At 45.7% G+C, this 21,770-nt stretch overlaps 1 protein-coding gene across 7 annotated transcripts in view; it reads right to left on the bottom strand.

The window, feature by feature from the left end:
• The window catches only part of tnrc6a (trinucleotide repeat containing adaptor 6A), a 126,208-nt gene that overhangs the window by 87,414 nt on the left and 17,024 nt on the right, over positions 1-21,770 (bottom strand). For 6 of the 7 annotated variants that reach the window (XM_088613022.1, XM_088613021.1, XM_088613030.1 and 3 more), the window contains one exon: positions 18,781-18,849. In XM_088613022.1, the coding sequence (XP_088469148.1) occupies positions 18,781-18,846 (66 nt within the window). In that variant the 5' untranslated portion in view covers positions 18,847-18,849. Of the gene's footprint in view, positions 1-440; positions 459-18,780; positions 18,850-21,770 lie in introns of those variants that run through there. The other variant, XM_088613026.1, reaches the window with a different exon arrangement.

The raw sequence follows: 21,770 nt of genomic DNA on the forward strand, positions 1-21,770 counted from the left end.
AAGACCTTTCAGGTGACAAAAAGCATTCCTGTGCTGTCCTGTGGAGAGGACACTGACCTGGGCTTGGCTGAGCTCCAGAGAGACAGAGCAGCACAGCCCCCCTGAACCCCAGGCCGTACAGCACACAGCACCTGACAGGGCACACCAGGCAGCACACCGCAGAGCACCTGTCAGACACACCATCGGCCCTCCGAGAGGCAGCGCAGCCCAGAACAAGCACGGCGCCTAACGCACTGAGCGCAGCACACGGCACAACACACAGCAGCGCGCGGCACACACTCCTCATCACGCCTGGCGCACTTCTCGCGGCACAGCAGGCGCAGGCAGGGGGAAGCAGGCGGGACCCCGACGCCGAACAGCATGCGGCGAACCAGCTCGAACGAGGAAGTCGTTGAGAAACACACAGGCCCGTGCAGGAGAGCGGCGGATGGCATCGGTACCTCTCGCGCTACCGCTTGTAGGAAGGAGGAAAAAAAACCCACCCCGCATCACCGGAAAAAAAGACAGAAAAGGGAAGGGAGGCGGGCAGGCGGCGGTTAACGGCAGGAGTGGAGTCACGTCAGAGCAGCGGGAAGCAGCCGGCTGCCTCCCAGCGCCGGCGGAGGGTCCTCCCGCAGGCTGACGAGGACGAGGCGGCCGCCCCGCGAGCCCCCCGGCTCCCCCGACACACAGCCCGGCCGCTGCGGCCCCCCTGGCCCCCCTGGCCCCCGGCCCGCCAGCACAGCGCCCTCTCTCCGGGCTGCCTGCGAGGACGTCCCCTCCGATCACAAACAAGCGCTTCAAAAACATAACCCCCCCTTTCCTCCTCTTCATCCCTAGCCATCGTAATTAATTTTTTTTTTTTGCAAGAGCCACGTGCACTTTGGGTATTTATGCCAGTCACAGCGGTTCGGTTGTTTTGTGCTCCTGTGATAGCACACGCAGCCCAGATCCCCTCCTCGGTGCATTTCTGTGTTAAATAAGTAAGGTTAATTTGATTTGATGCACCACTTCATTATCATAAATAGCTCGCAGAGTGGCAGTCCTCTGTAATTACGGTTTGCCGCTGTCAGCGTTGGAGCAGCCGCCCGCTTACACAGGAACACCCCTTCCTGGTAATGAGGACTCAGGTCGGCAGCGGACTAGTGGATGTACTAATTTGCCCTCTGCCCCACAAAACTCACACTGCCTTGCTTAGGTGCACAGCCAGTCGCATCAACAAGCACACAAAAGTTGCAAAAAATACTCTGCAAATTGTTGCATTTGCTTCCGATTTGTGCACAACAGATTGCATTGTCCGTTAGGTTTACAAGGGAAAATACCCCCCCCCCCCAGACAACTAATAAAAAATGAAACATCCACTTATCCAGAGCACCACACCAGAATGTTTTACAATCTGCCCAAAATATTATTACTCATTACCTGAATATGAAAAAGAAGTCTCATAAACCCTTTATATTACCTTCATAGCATAATCCACTCCTCTTCAGAAACTATTATCCTTAAAAGGGCTTGGTAAGCACATAAAAGGAGTCCAACCAGGCAGGGAGCGACGTCAGCCCATCCCAGGGCACGCACAGGAGCATTCCCTCACACATACAGTACACAGCTGGTGATTCAGAGAATTTCCCTAGACAGCACACCTTTGGATTGCAGTAAGGAACTAGGACACCTGGAGAAACTTCACATGAAGGGAACACGCAAACTCCACATAGGACTTTCCACATTCCCATCACCTAGTGACTAACATGCCATTACAGGATAAATTGATTCAATTAATGAGTTAATTGTCATTGCTTTTTTGCTAATTGCTGGGACAATCAACACTGCAGACACAGCAACCTGCTCGCAAATCAGTGCAATTATTAAGGAGTATTAAACCTGGACAGCAGTCAGGAGAGACTGCTGACTGCTCACGGCTCAGCACAGCAGGGAGGAAAGAAAGGCACACTGGCTGACATCTCATTACAGCTACAACAAATCAAACCTTCTGTCTTTTCTGGGGGAATTGCTCTTGCGTTCTATCCAGTCAAGAGATTTTGGTTCTCCGTTTCTGCCTTCCTTGTGCAGGTTTGGTTCCGGTCTGAATCTGCTGCCGTGGCGGGAAAGCAGAGCGGGACCCAGACGTACCAGGTTAACCAAATAAACACAAATTATTCTGCAGCATAAAGGGCCACTTAGAAAGGGCTCCTCCTGGGCCCCAGCTGAGTCTTCTGCTACTGCAGACAATGCGGTTTGGGCTTTTATGAAGTGCACACTACTTCATTTCATTTCATTACGGTAACTGCGTTGCATTAGCCGTGCACAGCTGCAGGCGCTGGGAAGCCTGGCGAGGCTGGTGTGCAATCCTGCCGTCCCCAGCCCTGAGCGCCATCTCCCCTTCCCCCCCGCCTTTCACTCCAGCGCCTGGAACCCTCCCCTCCTTCTCCTCCTCCGCTTTTAATTTCATCTCGCTCCATCCTTGACCCGGCTGCCGGGAAGATCTAATATTGAACGCGCCGCGCGGAGCTCCTCCTCGCTGCCGTCACACCTGGCTGCCGGCGGGGAGGAAGGCCGGCTTGAACGTGGCGCAGGGGAGCGGGCCGAGCCCGAGAGCCCGAATCGGCATCTGTGTGCCGTTCCCCACTTAGAATCTGCAGCAGGCCTCAGACGGGACAGGCAGGTTTTCTGCGACGTCATTTGAGATGGTTTGTAACCACTACACAAAACTAAGCTGGGGTATTTTAAGAAGCTTCAACGTGAACAGATGAAATACAGCTCAGATACAAGCAAATGGGCTTGTTATTTAATTATTTTTTTTTATTTTGCTCTGCAGGAGTCGGTTTCAATTAGTGTGTTTCATTCTCCAGGCAGGAACACAACCCAATGGGAATCCTCTACTGAAAATTCAGCAATCTTGCTTTAAGCAAACAGTAAATCCAGATAGATCTGTATTTTGGAAATTGAAGTGACTCTTTTAGCTCTATAGGTGAGTACAGAGCAACATTTTTATTTTTAATGAAGAGGAACACAATGACTCGGTTAATTTTATTGGTATAGGATTAACTACCTCTACACTCCCTCCTTGCTTCTCTGGTTTAGTTTATCTTGAGTTGCTGGGAGTGGTTTTTTGAATATTCTAATTAATACAGATTAAAGACTGGTAAATGACAAGTTTGGATTCTTTTCACCCAACCTAAATAGGTGCAATCTCACCAGAAAACAGTGGAGGCTTTTAACAAAATGATAATAATCAACTCCCTACTTATCTTAATTACAGATATTAACTCCTGATTGTGTTCAAGATGTTTAAGACTGTTGCACTGCAATGTATACCAAGGTGTCCAGGATGGGTCATCTAAGCACAAGTTCTGGTGCTATCAAACACAAAAGGATATCTTTTCCAGAACAAAAAAGAAACATTGTTAATTAACTCAAGTTACAAGGACAGAAACAGCTAATTAAACAAATACAATATAGGGTAATTATAAATATGTTTACCACATAAACTCCTGACACTGGAATTCAATAACAAATGTCATTTTTGGTCTCTGTGTGCGTTTCACTGCATTCTACATGTTTTTCTTTCTCTAGAATCGCCAGTTATTTTTGGGGTTTCAAATAGCAAATCTGGACCAGCCAATTGTATTTCTTACATTTTAGACTCCTCTAGGCTCCTAACATCACACCCCCTTTCAAACCACTCACCTTTTAACACATCACAGGCATGACAGCCCTGGACTCTGTACCTCACTGATAGCACTACAGGCATGCAGGAGGCGCCAGGGGTCATTGTGTCGAAAGAGCCCCAGCCGACTAATCCCTCCTACCCCTGGAGGGGCTCTGCCAGCTGAGCGTGGTGCTTGGAGAGTTCTGGTCACAGCTGGCCAGTGACCTGACCCAGGGTCAAGCCTGCACCCCAGGGACCCCTTGATTCCATCAAGAGTGAAGCTCGCAATTTGTAACCTACAAGCCTTTCCTCAAAAGAAATGGCATCAACGTTTATGGTAGCTCTTTGTTCTTTTTCCATATTGCAGGTCGGTCAGTGTCGGTTTCTAGCGGTACGACATTCTAAGCGCATTTTCAGTTTTGGCATTCAGTGGCTTGCATGCGATTGTTTTTAGCTTATATAATGGCAGACTTCAAAATCTGCAAGCGCTCACCTCTAATGTGTCTGATCTGCTATCCTTCACTTTAAAATTACCAGTGGAATTGAATAAACAATCAATCCACATCATACCCGCATGCAGCGTGATACAGTAAGTGTTCAAGGACTTCAATACATGTTATCTATGTAAAAAACATACTGTAGGAAAGTACCTGATATTCTGTAAACCAATACTCCCGCAGCACATTCCCAAAGGCTGTTTTAACAACTAAGTACTCTCAGATCTCAACACCTGATGGCTCATGGTAGAAACACTGAATGGTTGGAAGTCGGCCTTGGTTTTTATGGGTATGACTTTGGCATTTTTTTAAGCCTTTCAAGACCAGCAGCATCAGGTTCCCAAGCACTGTCGCCATGGAGCTCCATGGAAAAGAGCAAAGTTGTTAAACATATCAAGACGTGTCAGAGGGACTCAGATGAAATGCACCTTTTTGTTTTTTTGCATGAGTGTGAGCAAGGCCTGTGAAGGGAAGACCAAGACACGGGTAAGGCAGCCCTGGCCTATAAATAAGCCCTGGGACAGTATTTTAAGCTCTTCTCTTTCCTTCTTTCCCTACAGTGAGCCACAAGTTCACTCCCCTGTAGACCCGGCCTGAGTCCACTCATCCACCCTTCTCTTCATGAACTCCCCCCTCCATCCTCTAACAAGCTACCCTCCCCGTAAACTCCCCCCTACCCACGAGCACCGTTTGAGGTGTCTAGAAGCAAATACAAATACGGGCGGAGTGGTGGCTCTGTGGCTCAGGATCTGTGCCTGTGGCTGGAAGGTTGCCGGTCCAAATCCCAAGGCCGGCAGAGGAATCCTACTCTGCCGGGCCCCTGAGCTAGGTTCTTAAACCCCAGCTGCTCCAGGAGCGCTGTACAATGGCCGACCCTGCGTTCTGACCCAAAGACTCTCTCCCTCTCTGTGTCTCATGGAGAGCAAGCTGGGATATGCGAAAAGATGAATTCCTAATGCAAGAAATTGTATAGGGCCAATAAAGTGATCTTCTCTTCTTCTCTACAATCTCTGACAATGCTGCCCCCCTCTGAAGGAAAGTGATTTAAGGCTGGTCTCCCATACCGAAGAGACACAGAAAGCAGAAATGTTCATACTTCTGTCCGTTCCCATTAAGCGGTTTATGCTGATGAGGGCCCTGGCATGACAAAGCCTATCCAGGAGCCATACTGCACAGCACACACTCACTATTCTCCTCCTGGACAGGTTACCAGTCCATCCTGGTGCCCCACAGAAAGCAAGAATTTTGAACAGCCAGTCAAGCCCAGCCAGCACGTCATTGCAAAGGTGGGGAGAAACCTGGATGAATCCAACCAACTCACACAAACGCAGGGAGAGCACGCAAACTCCTCATGACATGGTCATGACACCGAGCTCTGGAGCCGTTAGGCAGCAGTGCGAACCTCTGTGCTGAAGGCATGGGTTTAAGACATATTAAATAATTATTAAATAATAATTCATTATGAAATCCATGCACTTTTAGTGCATCTAAAATACATTTTCAAAAAATTACATCTCTGACATAAGTAAATCTGTTACTGTTACGTCAGAGGATTTCAGTTTATCACATCATACACTGTTTTGCTATATCTTTTAGACAAACAACAAAATGTAGCATATCCATTCCAGGCTACCATGCAGTGTTTATCAGCAGGGTTCAGGGAAGCATCTTCAGTCTGGTAGCTGTACGCCCAGCTAGACTACAAACACCACACTATTCTCCCAGAGGAGTCAAGGTGGAAAAGAGTCTCCCTGCTCTTTGAAGTGTTCTGTGGAGAATCGGCATGGATAACAGGGCTTCATCACACAAATTTGGGATTGCAACATTCTCGCAAACATTTTAACAGTTATGCCTGATTCTTAAAGTGGTATTTTCGTAAATAGTATGCTAATGCAGAAACCACAACTTCACCTTGTGATATCAAATGCAGACAACAGTGAAGTGCCCGTGCAACTTCATCAGGAGAAGCAAAAGCTGAATTCGGTGTAAACCCCTCCCTGTGAGCATTTGGACAACTAGAACATAAGGATGTGGTTAATGAAGACAAAAGTGCAGGGTGAGATGATAAGAGCCTGATGTAAGCACACGCACACGGTAACCACTTAGCATCCTGTTGAACTGAGGTGCACGCTGGGAGCACAGGACTGATGACTGCATCTGCGGAATCACAGGTCCCATATGCGCAGGGAGACTGCAGAAACACCCATACTACAGTATGTCTGTGTTAAAAGACAAGTAAAATACCACATGGGGGTGAGCACAGTTGTGTTTCTTCAAAGCTGGGAGAACAGCTGCTTGGTTTCACTTGCTGGAGAGAGAACAGGCATATATGCAAAAAAAACCACAGAAAAACAAATCAGCTCTTGTTGTAGTGTTGCCGTTAACACAGTTTTAAGTGCTGCTTCTTTACACACATGCGTGTACACACACACAAACACAAATGTCAGCCAACCATCTCTCATTTATCGTATTTATCATCAGGCCCCTGAGGGCCATCGGGTACTGCTGAGAATTGAAGTGGGACCTATTAAGCACTACATCATGCCTTATGCAGTCAGACACAAGGAAACTCAACACGAAAATGTCAGCTACTGAACATCAGAATTTGATGGTGCCAAAATAATTATCTACGTGCCTGAATTTCCATATTGATCTATTCCCTGCTCTGTGTTTTTGCTTTTAAATAACGGTACTCAGGACATATTTAGATTTAAATGTGGGAGATGTAGGGCATGCATTGATATCTACAAACACACAAATAGACTTGTATTTCCCCAACCAAGCCCATTCATCTATACCCCTTTTTCCAAAACACAGAGTGATTTCCAGGATCCAGAGCGAACTTTTCCTTTCCCGCAGGAATATTTTCTTTCCTAAACCCGGAGAGGTCAGGGAGAGAGAAGGGATTGGGCGCAGTGTGAGATTACTGCACAAATCCCTTTACTGAAACAGAGTGGGCTGTACTTTGTGCTCTGGCCCGTCTGCCAGGACAATGCCTGTCTGCTCTTTTCCATTGTATGCGGCTTAAACTCCTCCATCACAAAGAAATAATGAGCGTTTGTTTTGGGCACATACCTAACGAGCAGGGAAAAGCAACCCACTTTCTCGACGGCATAGTCACCAGTTTGCTGCCCCGCAAGGGACCAGAAGATCACAGCTCAGTGTTTGCACAAGGCTTCCTGAGACCAGCCTGCAGAAACAATAATGCCCTTTACGAAACAAACCTGCCTCCTGCTCTGCTGAGCAAATCTACAATCACATCTCAACCTCTCCTCACACACAGGCACGCACATACAGTATAACAGCAATAAGAAATAATAAATAAAGGACTGTGCTCAGGCTCCAGATTACAGATTCTTTTTGTTACTTGCGGATGCAATCAATTTGTATCTGGCAACAGAACTCATTAATCATTATGCAGAATTAATTATTCCATTTAGCCAGAGAGCTGAAGAGGGATTGGCTGGGATGCAGGAACACAAGATGAAATGGCTTTCTGTGCAGAGAGCTGGAGCTGTGCCAAGCTGCAATCGGCTCATGTTCACAGAGGAACAAAAGAGCAACTCTGCCTTTATGCAGCAAAATGAAAACATAGGTCTGAGAAAGGCAGCAACTCAAAGGCACACGTGAAATGTTTATACACGAGGCGGAGGACAGAATAAAACTTCAATCAGCCTCAGAATTAGGGCAATTCTTCTGAAAACAATGCATATTACATACACACACTAGAGTGGTGAAATAAAACACATCACCTATGTACAATGCTAAATTGAAATGCACAGAAAAGTCCCTCTTTTTAACCTGTATGAATCGAGGAAAAATAGTTTTGGTGCTTTTAAACACAGGTTTGTATGAAAATTGGTCTTACAACACGTATAGAAAAACAGCAATAACTGTTTTTACATTAAAGGTATTCATTTCTATATCTAAACCTACCACAAGCAAATAACACAATGATCTGCAAATTTTCAGCTTATTCTCATTAGAACCTAAGTGGCACATGACTATGGGACCTTTAAGGAAAGAACTGACATCTGGACAGAATTATACTGCAACTCTGGCTCTCAACAGATTCTCTTTAACGCTCAGTAAAATTAGGTGTGATCAATAACAAAACAGGAACAAGGAAAGGCATTTAAGAATAACAATGTCAGTGTTTTGCTGTGTGAAAAAAAATGAAGGGAGACTGTCGACAAAACAACAACAGAAAGTGGGCACATTTCATTATGGGCAATTAACATCCCACAGCCTGCACTGACATTCTCCTCTCCCGGCCTGCCAGCAAGACACATGATCGAGTGTCTGAACTTTTCCTGCGAAAATGAAAAATCATCAAGTCTGGGAAATAAATGGAGTGTAACAGCCACCGGCATCCATTCCCCTGTTCTGTGGAAATGTGACACACTGTAATACTGCAACAACGGTGGCGTTCATATTTCTGTCAACCCAAACAAAAAAACGAGAGCCATGTTATATAGGTGAATCACACTCATGAACACTCCCCTGTTTGAAAACCCCCGCATCCTAGAACCCCCGGCCAGGGCATCAGACCTGCATCTGCCTTTCCTTTGCTTTCCTGTAACCCATCATTTCAATCTAATCCCTCGCTGCTGCACTTGTACAGACATAGGTACACAAGTAAGTGGCGAGCAGCTGCTCAGCAGGATTAGAGAGGTATGACTTGATTCTTTATCTTTTAAATTGCTGGATGCCTCGCACTGCTTCGGCTTCTGGCTGTCCTCTGTAAGGACAAGCAAAGAGCTGCCATTTCCAGTCTGTCTTTACGAGGCAACCAGATCGTGCGCGCCACGTGCCGAACATCGCGTACCCTCACATTTTACGAGTCCCCTCAGCGTGGACCCAGCAGCCGGGCCCAAGACTGCAACCCTGTGTCCCCCTCCCTCTCCTTCCTGCTCGCCGAGATGGCGGCTGGCTCATAACAAACAACGCTCTCCTTTAAGCTGCGTAATTCCCAACAGTTTATCTTTGCTCCTCGGTAGGAAAACAGCAACAGAGGGCCGTCTCTGTATCCAAGGGGCACACAGGTCCCTCTCCTGGCGCGTTCAGTTCTGAGAACTCCGCACACGGGAAGGAAGGAAGGAGACCCTAGGTGCTCAATGGCCGCCAAGACGGGAGCCATCTGCTCGGGACGATGGTGGAAAAGGAAACACTGGGGAGAAAGTTCAAGCACAGTTACTCACTAATGCACGCGGCCAGCAACACACACACACACACACACACACACACACGCATGCCCACGCACAGATGAGCCATGCACACACACGGTCGCTAGCAGGGCCAGCCTGCAGGCAGCACACAGGTCCCGAGGTTTCAGCCAGAGCGAAAGGTGGTGGCAGTTGGCTGTCTCATTAACGGCTAACTGTTTGTTAATACGCCTTGACAAATTGCTTTCTAATTCCAGCAGACAATCAGCGGAGCTTTGTTCCGGCGTGCGTGAGCAAGAGCAGATTCACACTGCGCCGGGCTAGCCGCTGAGACAGAGACAGAGAGAGAGCCAGGGACCCCCATTACTCCCGTGCGCGTGACATTACAGCCCAGGAACAGCGGGGCTCGCCTGTCCCCGAGCCAAGCCTGACACACCAGGAGCAGAGCTAATTGCCCATTCATATACTAGACTCCGATTAGCCCCCCTATCTGATCCTCACAAAAAGGTTTCAAATGACAAGCCCATTATAAAAAACACCATTACCTCCAGCGCTGCATTTTTAAGTTGACACTACTCATTTTTTTTTTTGTAAGGGAAGGGGGTCTGAAATATAGCCCGGCTGGCAAGTGTGTTCCCGAGCTTTTCCCAGCGGTTTCTTTCCACGCTCACTGAAGCAGCTCTAGCGAAGACAGTTTCAGGTTGGAAGCATGTGAGGGATTTTGAGTCAGGTGCTTCCCATACCTTTTGAGCTTGTGGCATACTTGATACCTCCTGAACCTTTTTCAGCACAGCAAATGATTTTAAAGTAATCAGCACTAATAGTGCAAGGAAGATCATTTATTTTGAACTGAAATTTTTGACACTGCTTTTCAAATCAAAAATCAAAAATTTCAATGTGAAATGTGAGATTGCTTCCTGGAAGATGGGTATGACGTTAAGACGTTTGGTATGTGATTCGAGGCTGGACAGAGCTGCACAAAGCTCCTGACCCAACACGATGTCTTCTGTTTCTGTTGGCAGATGGTCTAGGCCATGTATGTCTTCCTGTCAATCAACTTGCATCTTCTCTCTTAAAAAATGGGCAAAAGAACCATCTAAACTGGATACTTCCATCTAAAGAACCCTATCTTCTTAATGTGGCTTCTTTGCCTCATTGCAAATATTTATTCCAGCTACCTTCATATATTTGTAAAAAAAATTTTTACACCTGCACACCAATGCAACTTGCCTCTACAGTGGGAGGGTTCCAACCATGGATAAGTTACTATATGACGTTAGGCCAATTGGGTAGCCAGTGCCATCACCTCTGACCAAGCCAGCCAGCCCTAACACACCTTCCGTGCACGTAAGGTAACCTAGCACCCCTATTCTCTGTATATTTGATCATTTTTTTTTCCTGAGTTTTCTCTCTGAAGCGACGGAGCGCACACCCAATCTGGAGCCCCAGGCACCCCCAGAGAAGAGCACTGCCACCCTTCTCCCTTCCAGGCACACCACCCCTTCTCTTTGCCCAGACACAGGCGCTGCCCCATCCAATACCAACAGGCACGGAGAATGACACTGGGGCCAATGCGTCCGGAGAGACCTGAGCGGACCAACGTTTTTCCGCACTGGCCTGGCTGGCTTTTCCCACCTGTCACCCCTGAACCCCTCCTCCATGACATCTCACCATTTCAGCTTCACAACTCCAGTGTGTTCAAGGGCTGCTCACAGCGCAGACGACTGGATCCGACAACAAACTTCAAAGGCAACGTGACCACCGTTACTGATCTTGTAGACACTGCCTTATAAAATCACAACATACGCAAGAGAAAGACGAAGAGCCTTGAGTCTATCAAACAGGCTACAGCGAGGTATGGAGAACAAATCAGCACCTTTACCAATTTCTGTGGAACCCTAAAGTGCCAGGATCTACAAAACACACTTAAGGCTACAGAAAGCAATCACAGTGTCTCTATCATGACCCTGCCAGTGAAATTCGAACATTTCAGGAAAGAAGCACTTGCACTGTTCTCAGCAATTGGATCAACATACCTCTGTGAACAGGTATTTTCACACGGGCACTTAGTCCTTTATCCTTCCTGTATCGTGCTGTATTGCGTGCTACTTGAGATGTTAAGCTATAAGCCCGAGACTGGAGAGCTCAGCAAGGGACAGCAAGGCAAGTATTGTGTCAAATGGCAAGACAGGCATATTCATTTATTAACATTAAATATTCTTATATTTTAATATTGACTTTTTATTAATCAGAATGGAAGTAGGGCTATTACTCAAAATTATTGATTAAAAAAATAATTTAAAAACTATTTAAAAAGTACCAATAGCACGGAAATCTGTAAAAACAAGTACATGAACTAACTCTTGACACACCCCTTCTGAAAGAGTGGCAACCCCTTCTAATTCCAATTTGCATACAAGATTCAATATCAGCAGGCAAAGACAGCCGGTTTACCCCTATCAGAGATCATCAGCAGGATCACCATAACAGACATTCAGTATAAAAATGGTATACAGAAACACCTTTCAAAGTTGGGGCGGTTTTAAAAAGTAAGGCATCGCCCTGAATTCTGCGAAGACGGAAATCAATTAAAAATTTAAGTATTTTCACTATCGGCAACAGAGGCAGTAGAGGTTTTTTTAGTCAAAATAGTAGAAGTAATATTGGTAATGGAGGACTGTTATCAGTAGTGGCAGCACTAGTAGTGGCAGCAGTAATAATTTTATTGTCCTTCGCGCTCCTCTGAGATGGGATCACTTGGGAAATAAAAAATCTAGCCAATCACGGTGGAACACAAAGGCAATATTTGTTTAAAGAAGAAAAGCAGAAAGTCAATCATGGGAGCGCAGCACTGGAGAAGCAAGTGAGTGCGAAGACTCGGAGCGAGATGCTGCTTCCTCACACGCGCGCCGGAAACTTGCTCGCTTTATTTTTCTAACACCAGTTTCTCTTCTCACAGCGCAGAGGGAACAAAGAGCTGCTCCTGCAAGTGGGGGGGGGGGCAGCCATCCGTCACAGCTGCCCCCCCGCCATCACAGCATGGCGGCTGGAAGCTTGCGCTCAACCTACGCCACCGTCCCCTTTCTCTCCTGCCCTCCGTCTCCACAGAGAGGACAACCGCCCTGCATCCTAATCACATGCAGCCTGGGAACGCAGGAGAGACAGGGAAAAGAAGAGAGGGGGAGAGAGGAGGAGGAGGAGGAGGAGGAGGAGGGAAGAGTGGGCACACAGGGACAGGACTGAAAAAAGCAGGGCAACGAGAGACCCACACAGGTCAAGAGGAGGACACCAAGGAAGGGCGAGGGATAGAAGGAGAGGGGACGGGGAAGAGGAGAGGAGACGGAGAGAGAAGAGGAGCAGAGGGAGGGAAAGTTTGAAGCAGCAAGCAAAGGTGGGAGGTGAGAAAGAGGGAAATGACAGCTGGGTCTTGGGAGATTCTCTTGGTGCTGCCAGTAACACTTGAACTCCGAGTCGCGCAAGGTAACAACGGCGCCAGATAACAAAGCTCATTACTGAAATTCAAAACGCATGTTTTCAAGGACCCCCTATTGTTCGCTAAGGAAATGGGCTCCAGCACCAACTGCAGCGGCAGTCCACACACTGACCCCACACCTGTGCCAGGCAGGGCATTCTCATCGCGGGTCAACCCCACGACTGCGGGAGACATCACGGGGGTCCTGCAGACAGGAAGGAACACTTTCATAGGAACCCCCCCCGCGGGTCACAACTACTGCCTGCTAATGAGCAATTTACATATCAATACCATACGAAGAATTACATTAAACACACGTTTGCGCTGCTTAAGTTTATTCTCTACGTTAACGAGAACTCAAGATTTTTTTAACACAGTTTTGTTTCTCTCTTGTTTCAAGACTATTTTGGGGGAAAAGAAAGTGCGACTTTTCCAAGCTCGCACAAAAGCCTGCCAACTGTCTACCGAGATATGTGGGGTACGTCCATAAGCACCGCGCAACAATGGGGGGAATCGCGTTGCGCGTCGCGGGGAGGCACTAGATTGTTTCTCCCGGGCGGCGATCGGAGAGAAAGACACACGCGTTCGGACCTGAACCATCCTCTGCCTGCTTTGGCGCGAGGGGGAAAGATAACAAAAAGGCTAAGAAAAAAAAGAGAGAAAAAACATGGGAGAATTGCTGGCCGGCAAAAACGTGTAAATCACAATATACGGATTTTTTTTTTTAAGCAATATTTTCGCTTTTGCATTCAAGCATGCCTGTGCACAGTCGCCCAGCTTGACAGCGGCTTCTATTGATAGTGCGCCTTCCCATTTATTTGATGAAACTGCATGCGTATTTACACCAGGCGCTGCACCGTGCATGCTAATGAGTTACAAGGGGAAAGCTGCGCAAATTAATTGCTCGAAGTATCAGTTAACTTACCAAATTGGAAGCCGCACGCGAAAGTACAGGCTGGCTGTTCCCAGGCTGTTCTTGTGGCACACACTCTCTTTACCAGCTCCTCACGGACTGTGGTAGGGAGGTTTTGCTAACGTACCTTACAAACACTAAGGTAAAGACTATGCTGGGAAAGGGCAGGTGAAGGGAGGAAGGAGGAGGAAGAGCTTATTTTTTATTTCAATTCTTTTTTTTTTTTGTTCACGTAGCAGGAAAGGGTCACATGCTGCCATGAGCATCAGTCCACATTGTCACATGACCAAGGTCACGAATCACATGACTGAGCCAACAGTCCAGACACCAAATAACACCGAAAAAAAAAGCAGCCTCCGAGAGCAGGAGAGAGGGGGAAAGGGAGAGAGACGGGGAGAGGAGGAGAGGACTGGGTGTCAGAAGACAGAACCCCGGGAATGGTACTGGCGCAAGAGCTCGCTCGCATTATTAACCCATTAATTAAATGGATTTAACAGCCCGCAGGTGCTGAAATGCATGAAAATCCAAATAAAAGAAAGACGGGAGAGAGGGAGAGAAAGAGCGAATGCTCTACCGTGAGAATGTTCTGCAGAGATGCCAAGACTTTAATGAATATTCATCACCCCTTCCCTGCCTGTTATGAGCCTTCTTGGCTTGGAAGAGTGCCAACTTCATTTGCATGCTCTCCTTTGTTAATGACTAAATCAGCACCGCTCCGCACTGCTCCTGGGCTGTGGCTGGGCGCACTCTGCTCCGTCTCTTTCTCTCTCTCTCTCTCTCGCGCGCACACACTCGCAGACAGACCGCGGGTACCGTGCGATTCAGCTCACCCGCGCCCTTGCTTGCACAAAACAATTCCCTGGCATGTTACCGGAGACAGACAAATCCTCCATTGTGTCTGCGCCCGGGAGAAGCACACCTCCTCCTCACCAGTGCCCTTGCCCCTCTCACCCCTGTACAGGCACTGGAGTTCCTGAATGCTGTTTTTTTTTCCCCGCAGCAGCAATTAAAACCCCACGCTAATAACAGAGAGCTGTTGCTGCTTTTTGTCAAAAGGCACCGCAACAAACACAAGTGGAAAAAAAAAACCCCACAAGACTATGCTGTTTTGATTTTCAGAACTTACAAGGATCGGTTTTATTAAACTGCAGTAAAAAACTGAAGACATTTGATCCTGGTTCTACTATGACAGGAAAATTCCCATACGTTTCCTGTTGTTCTCCAACGTGGTCTATTTTGGTGTTTGTTCTGAGGAAGCGTACAGTTGGGGTATGTTACTGAATCTTCGCCGGCCAGCGCAGGTCGAGGCGCGAAACCCTGCGATAAACTGCTTCCCTCTCTATTAGCTGAAGCAATGCGACAGGTTCAAAAAGCGCCACGCTCCAATCAGTGAACTGCTAATTGCTCGGATTAGCCGATAAATATAATTTGGGGTTTCGCTGGAAAATCGAAACCCGCAAGAGTGGTCCCAATGCACTAACACCCCCCCCCCCCCCCCCCCACACACACACACACACACACGCAGACCACAGTCTCGCTCATTGAAATTCGACGCACAGTGCTGGTCACCAGAGGGGCAGCCAGCAGCGCTAGGAGAGGCGAAATGGAACACGTAACTTCGCACTCCAAAGAGCGCACTGCAGAGAGAGAGAGGCCACAGCACACAGCGCACAGACAGCAGCGACACAAAAAACACTCCGCAATCTCCATTTGCCTAAATCACACAAACACGCAAAGCAAGCTGAAGGTAGGAATGCATACATATGCAAACTCTCCACAATAATTTAGTGACGTCCGCATCACCTGTTTGACCTCTATGGCTAAGTCGCCCCTGACTACATTATTTGAAAGGATAGTCAAGCCAAAATTCATTCATTCAAAAATCATTCATGATTTTCTACATCTCAGAGAAAGTAAAATGGAATGAAAATATAATTAAATATACCAAAATGATATCATTTTACCAAGTTATTAGCTAAACATACATCAGAATAATTTACTGTCTGTGTGTAGTTTTCTGCTTATCAAATCAGATGGCCAGCAGTCATATCACCCTGCCACTCACCACTGGCAGTCCACTGAAGCTCAGCAGCTGTGAGCCTGGTCAGTACCTGGATGGGAGACCTCCTGGGGAAAACTAAGGTTGCTGCTGGAAGAGGTGTGAGTGGGGCAAGTAGGGAGCGCTCACCCTGTGGTCTGTGTGGGTTCTAATCCCCCAGTATATGAATACTATACGGTAAAAAGGCACCATCCTTCGGATGAGATGTAAAACCGAGGTCCTGACTCTCTGTGGTCATTTGAAATCCCAGGGTGTTCCTCGAAAACTGTAGGGGTGTAACCCCGGTGTCCTGGCCAAATTTCCCATTGGCCTTTACCAATCATGGCCTCCTAATAATCCTCTATGAACTGGCTTCATCACTCTGCTCTCCTCCCCTCTGACAGCTGGTGTACTATGGCTGCCATCACATCATCCAGGTGGGGCTGCACACTGGCGGTGGTGGAGGGGATTACCTGTACAGCACTTTGAGTGGAGTGTCCAGTAAAGTGCTATATAAGTGTGAGCAATTATTATTATTATTAAAAGGCAGTGGCTGGGACAATGAAGCCTGTGTGTCCCTGTGTGAACACTAGATGTCACTGTGGTATCCTGGCACAGCTCCAGCACCTGTCTGTTCCATCCAGGCTCAGTCAGAGTCTGCACTTGCAGGAAAGGAGGCTGCCTCCCTATTCTGTGGGATTGGCTGGAATTCAAAAAGCACCATTCATCCTGTAATTGCTCTCTGCTGCAATCAAAGGTGACTGTGCAGTACATTTACACAGAATGCCTTAAATCTGCAATCCATCAGCACTGTGGTTGTCTCGGAATAATAAAAAAATATATCTGGAAATATTACTTTTCTTTCAAAATCGAAAAATTTTAAAAAGCACTTGCTTGCTGTATAAAATGGAAATACAGAAGTACATTTCGGGAACCACTTTGTAGCACACTTTGCTCCTCAGAATTTCTTAATCCAGTAAAAGAGAAATGTTCCATTAACATTAATGTAACATAAGGAAACCCTGTGGCTCTAAATGAGGACAGCTGGAGAGACAGAGAAGCCCTAAACCACAGAGAATGGGATTTTATTAGGGAAGAGAAATCATAATGATTTTTTACTTTTACAAGAAAGATAAAAAATAAATATGGCCCCAAATTAATTTAAATATAACGTATGTGTACATCAGAGGTGAACAATTCCGGTCTTCAAAAGCTGAGGTCCCATTTTTTTAAAGGTACTTTTTTTTTCTAATTAGCAACTGATGACTAGAAATCAAAATAAAAGGTGATTTGACTTAAAAAAAATTTAACTCCAAAAATTAGTTCATCTAAGTTATGAAAAGCAGGGGTACAATGAAAAGCACAGACAATTTCACTCTCCAAGGACAGTTACCCTTCTCTTACATACATGCAAGCACTGGGCACACACACACATATCATGCAGAATGCCTGCACCATTTCAAGGCAAAACCTACTTAGAAATTCCTACAGTGCAGGACTAATTGTATAGGAATAATAAAATATTATCCAGCTTGTCTTATACATATTTGCAAGGATCCATACAGCATTTGTCCTCAAAACTTGCAGATTTCTGCAACTTTTTTTTCCAAGAATGCAGGATTGATTCTGTGTAGATATAAAGGCTGCAGGCAAAAGATATTTCTGGCTGCACAGAGGCTGGCGGCCCAGTGCCCTTTGAAAGCATGCTGACTGGATGCATAATCTGTTTTCTCTATTCAATTTTCATAAACAAGATTTCATTAGTGTCTAAACTGTTTGCTAATTCAGTGTGCGCTAGGTCGTGTATAAATTAAAAGGATGGAGGGTGTAGATTACAAGACTCACAATTAGCATATTGCTCCATATGAGGGCATTCTAATTACATTACAGAATGCCCATTTACCTATAAATTACATTTCAATAAACTCCTTCAAAGTGTAAGTCAGAGCATGCGTGGCTTTGTGCAAATACTGCAGTGTGCATATACATGTGTGTATGTCACAGGCAAAGCAAGTGTTTCTATTATCATGAGTGTACGTGAGAGAGCATGGGAGTGTTAGGTACACATCTGTGACTGTGTCCTTGATATTCTGCTTGTGTATGCATGCTTGAAAACACGTCTATCGGAACAGACAGAACACTTAAAATGAACATTGAAGACATCCATGAAACACATTTTAAACTACAGCTTTATGATCCAAACACCCGAGCAACTTACATGAGCTCGTTTTCTGTACAGAAGAATGCACTTCTCATTTTTTACTTTATCCCTTCCTAAGCATGCTCCGTAAAAGTGCAGAGTATGAATACAACGAGCAAAGTCTAACCCTTTCTTACATTAACTGAATGTAAACATTAAAAATGAATTTCACAATAAAGCCTGGTATGCCATCATCCACATGACAAGATGAATAGCTCTAGTTCAGAGAGCAAGCAAGAAAATCAGTGTAATAGCGTTTCAGATGTAAAGTGGAAGAGGATTTTTCACTGGCACGAACCTATGCCGGCACTCAGTTGGCTCAATTGGTTTTCTGGCAGTTGTATCCTGGGAGGGCACACAGACGCATAGCTCAGCTGCCAATTCTTTATCAGCGTCCGACACACGACACTAATTTATGGCCGTACTAATGAAGTTACCTCCCTCCGTGCCAACTGCACGGTGCCATTTTTGTAAAATGAAAGCACACAAACCCCTATGCTACGAAAACAAAATGTCAGCTGGAACTGCTATTGTGTCAGTCTGTGAAAGATTTCTGTGACCTCTCTCTTCTCCAGCACCCTCAGTGTACTTCAGTGCTTTCTTCTAAAGCAGAAAGAGATATGACCCAGAAGTGGCGATGACTATTTTCAGCACAGTGCCTCACTCAATGTCAATGCTCATGCAAACTGACAATGCTGGGTGGTGTAAATGTAATTCTAACAGGTATCCAGATGCTGCTCTGGGGTTAGTCAACAAAGGCACAACATCATCAGATTATCCAGTGTATCCACACAATACGATGTGCAACCCCCCTCACATCCTTTATTAAAAGCCCTGTGTTTCCTCACAGACAACACACCTGCCTACCTGTTCACCTGCAGAGTCCGTGCACTCAATCACATTGTCTTGAACATGGTTGGAGTTCCTTTCCATAACCTGTCGAAACAAACACATCATAAACAGGTATACCCAGTGAAAGCTCACACTGGAACACAGCATTGATCCAGGACCCCTTTTGGCTTAATACACCCCTTTTTTCCCATCAGGCTGAAAGGCCTGTGAGCTTCAAACGTCTGCCTCATGCTGTAGGACTGACGATCTTCACAGCTTCAGAATGAAGTCAAGGAAGACCATGAAGTCGATACCAACACATGAAACGCCACCAGACCATATCAGCCTCAACAGTGCAAGGACTCTGAACAGGGAATTTGCTTTCTACTAGGGCTGGGCGATATGGCCAAAAACATTATCATGATAAAAGTTTTCATACCAGTCGATATCGATAACTATCACAATAAATGTCAAATCATTATTTCTTTCAAGTTTAAAGGCAGATTTTTTCTCCTGAGTGAAAGTTGAAGAAACCAGACAGTTAACTAGTAAATGAAACAACTTTTTATTTTAAGAACACAACAAACACTTGCCAAACAGCAGAAACATTAAACAAATCTTGTTAGCTGCCCGGTCTGCAACACGCACGCGCACTCGCGCAGTATTTTGTGCGCATGCGCATATCATGCGCAAAGCATAAACATATATATCGAGCATTTATCGCACTTTTGTTAAAATTTTATCGAGGAAAATTATATCGCAATAATTATCGTTATCGAATTATCGCCCAGCTCTACTTTCTACTAATACCAAACAGAAAAAAAACAACAACCTACAGTACCTACCATAAATAGTGCACCACTGAAAGCCAAAAATGAACATCCATCAAAGCTCACTCCAGTATAAAAAATATCAATTATTCAAGACCTTTAAAGGACCGGTTTAGACCTACACAAATGAAAAAGCTATTACAATACAGAGCAGGAGTGGAACACAGCAGTAGCCCATAATGCAGCAGCCTTGCACATATTCCCACAGTGCAGTTAAATGTGGGGCTGGAAGGTGAGTGGCACTTCTTCAAGCTGCCCATCTCCTCTCTAAGTCTAATGTGGGTCAGGGCCTCTTAGATCAGGGCTGCCAATTACAGTGGGAAGGTGGGAGACCTTCTCCCCAGCTCCTTAGTGCTACACTTGAATGGTAAGAGAGGCACAGGCTACAACACTGTGTCGCAGTCCCCCAGGGTGGTCATTAGACTACAGCTCAGGCTGTAATGCTGCCTGTGCCTGGGTCAGGGTGTGTGTAACGGGCACGTGTCTGGGGCTTAAGAAATAGTAAATAGCCTTCTGTGTTTCCAATATACTCCAGGGTGTTAGGAGCATGTGACTGCCAGTATTCCTGCAGCTGTATATACTGTATAATATTTTATTACACAGAGTGCTATATACAGTATGATAGATATATACTAAATGTTTCTAAGGACTCTGACCATGTCCGGCTTTTGTAGGGGTTTAACCACTGTACTCCAGCTATGCACTCAGTCAAAACAGTGGAATCCTATATATTTCTCTACCTGTGATGCTGGTCACTGTCAAGGTAGAAGTGAGGAGGGCAACTCAAAAGGCAGAAGAGAAGGACAGCATAGGAACAGTACTTTACTGGACAGTAAGTCATAGAGAGCTGTGTGAGTGATGGAAAGTAGGATTAAGAGGAGCCCTGCTTAGTCTGTCTGATTGCAGCACAGCAATACACTGAGTTGTCTGTCTAATCAAAGTGGGTCAGACCATTTTCATGGACGCATGGATTGGTTGACCCTTGGTGTGGTTTCATGGCTCAGTACCACTGGTTCACATCCAGGACGTTGCATCCATCCAGACATCAAACACTTTGCAACCCTGGTTTCTCCAGTGCTTGATCATCTGTCCACTTTAGACAGGCCTTGTTCACTACAGTTAAATCTTGGCTTCTTGCAACTTTAAATTCCATGCAATAGAGGAGAGCAAAAAGGTGTTTGAGACTCATGGTGATTAAAGGTGAGCTGCCTTTCAAATGCCCCAAGCAATTCTGATATTGACTAGAAGCAAAGGAAACCCATGGAACTGTGTGAAAGGCGCTGGGTGTCTTATCCAGTAGCTGCCTGGGCAATCGCTTCAGATTTCAGATTATATCATTCTGAATCCCCTGTGAAACCCTCTATCGCTTGACACACCCCACCCCAGCTAACCTGGCCTGGGTGACCGCAAGACTGAAATACTGCTCGGACGTTTTGTGTTTTGCCCCCCCTACAAAAAAGAATACCATCTATCTAATCTGTGCTATCAATCTCCCACTCTGACTCCCTTTTGTTTTCCCAAGGGGTTTCAAATCACTTAACGCTGTAAATGCTTCATTTACAATCCCTGTCACTGTCGGATGGGATCACTCCTCCCTGTGATCGGCTTTTATCTTTCTTTTACTCTCTATGTTATTCAAAGCAGCAGGTATACTATAGTATATTAGGCAGCACCCCTCAATTTAATTAAAACAAGAAAAAATGGACAGCAGCAGTCTGTCTGCATATAAAAAAACTCTTTAATTAAGATCTGTGTTATAATGTTCAATAAACAATATATTTACATGTTATTAATCATGTTTTAAACACATATAAAATATGATGTGTGGATCAAGCTATGTTCAGAATTAAAGGTCTGGTGATTAATAAATACAAGTAATCTACATTGACAAGTAATCTACATTGGAGGTTGGTTATCTTTGTTATCTGTCAATTAATTAACATTTGGTTATTCACCATTCAGACAAAAAAAAAATCACATAGCTTAAGAAACAAGTCTCCAGTTTTATCATGAAGATAACTGTGAGACACTTCCTTCAAGACACCAGACCATCAGGATACACAGTGCAGCTATTGACAGCACTACGTTATTACTTTGCTTATGTTTATGGTTCTGTGGGCCAGAGAGAAAACCACACACTCAGGCTGGGAGCTTTATGGAGAATGCTGCTCTTATTTTCTGTGACCACGTCAGTTT

This window comes from Lepisosteus platostomus, chromosome 19 (genome assembly GCF_059453375.1).
Source record: "Lepisosteus platostomus isolate fLepPlt1 chromosome 19, fLepPlt1.hap1, whole genome shotgun sequence".
In the NCBI taxonomy this organism is placed as follows: Eukaryota; Metazoa; Chordata; class Actinopteri; order Semionotiformes; family Lepisosteidae; genus Lepisosteus; species Lepisosteus platostomus.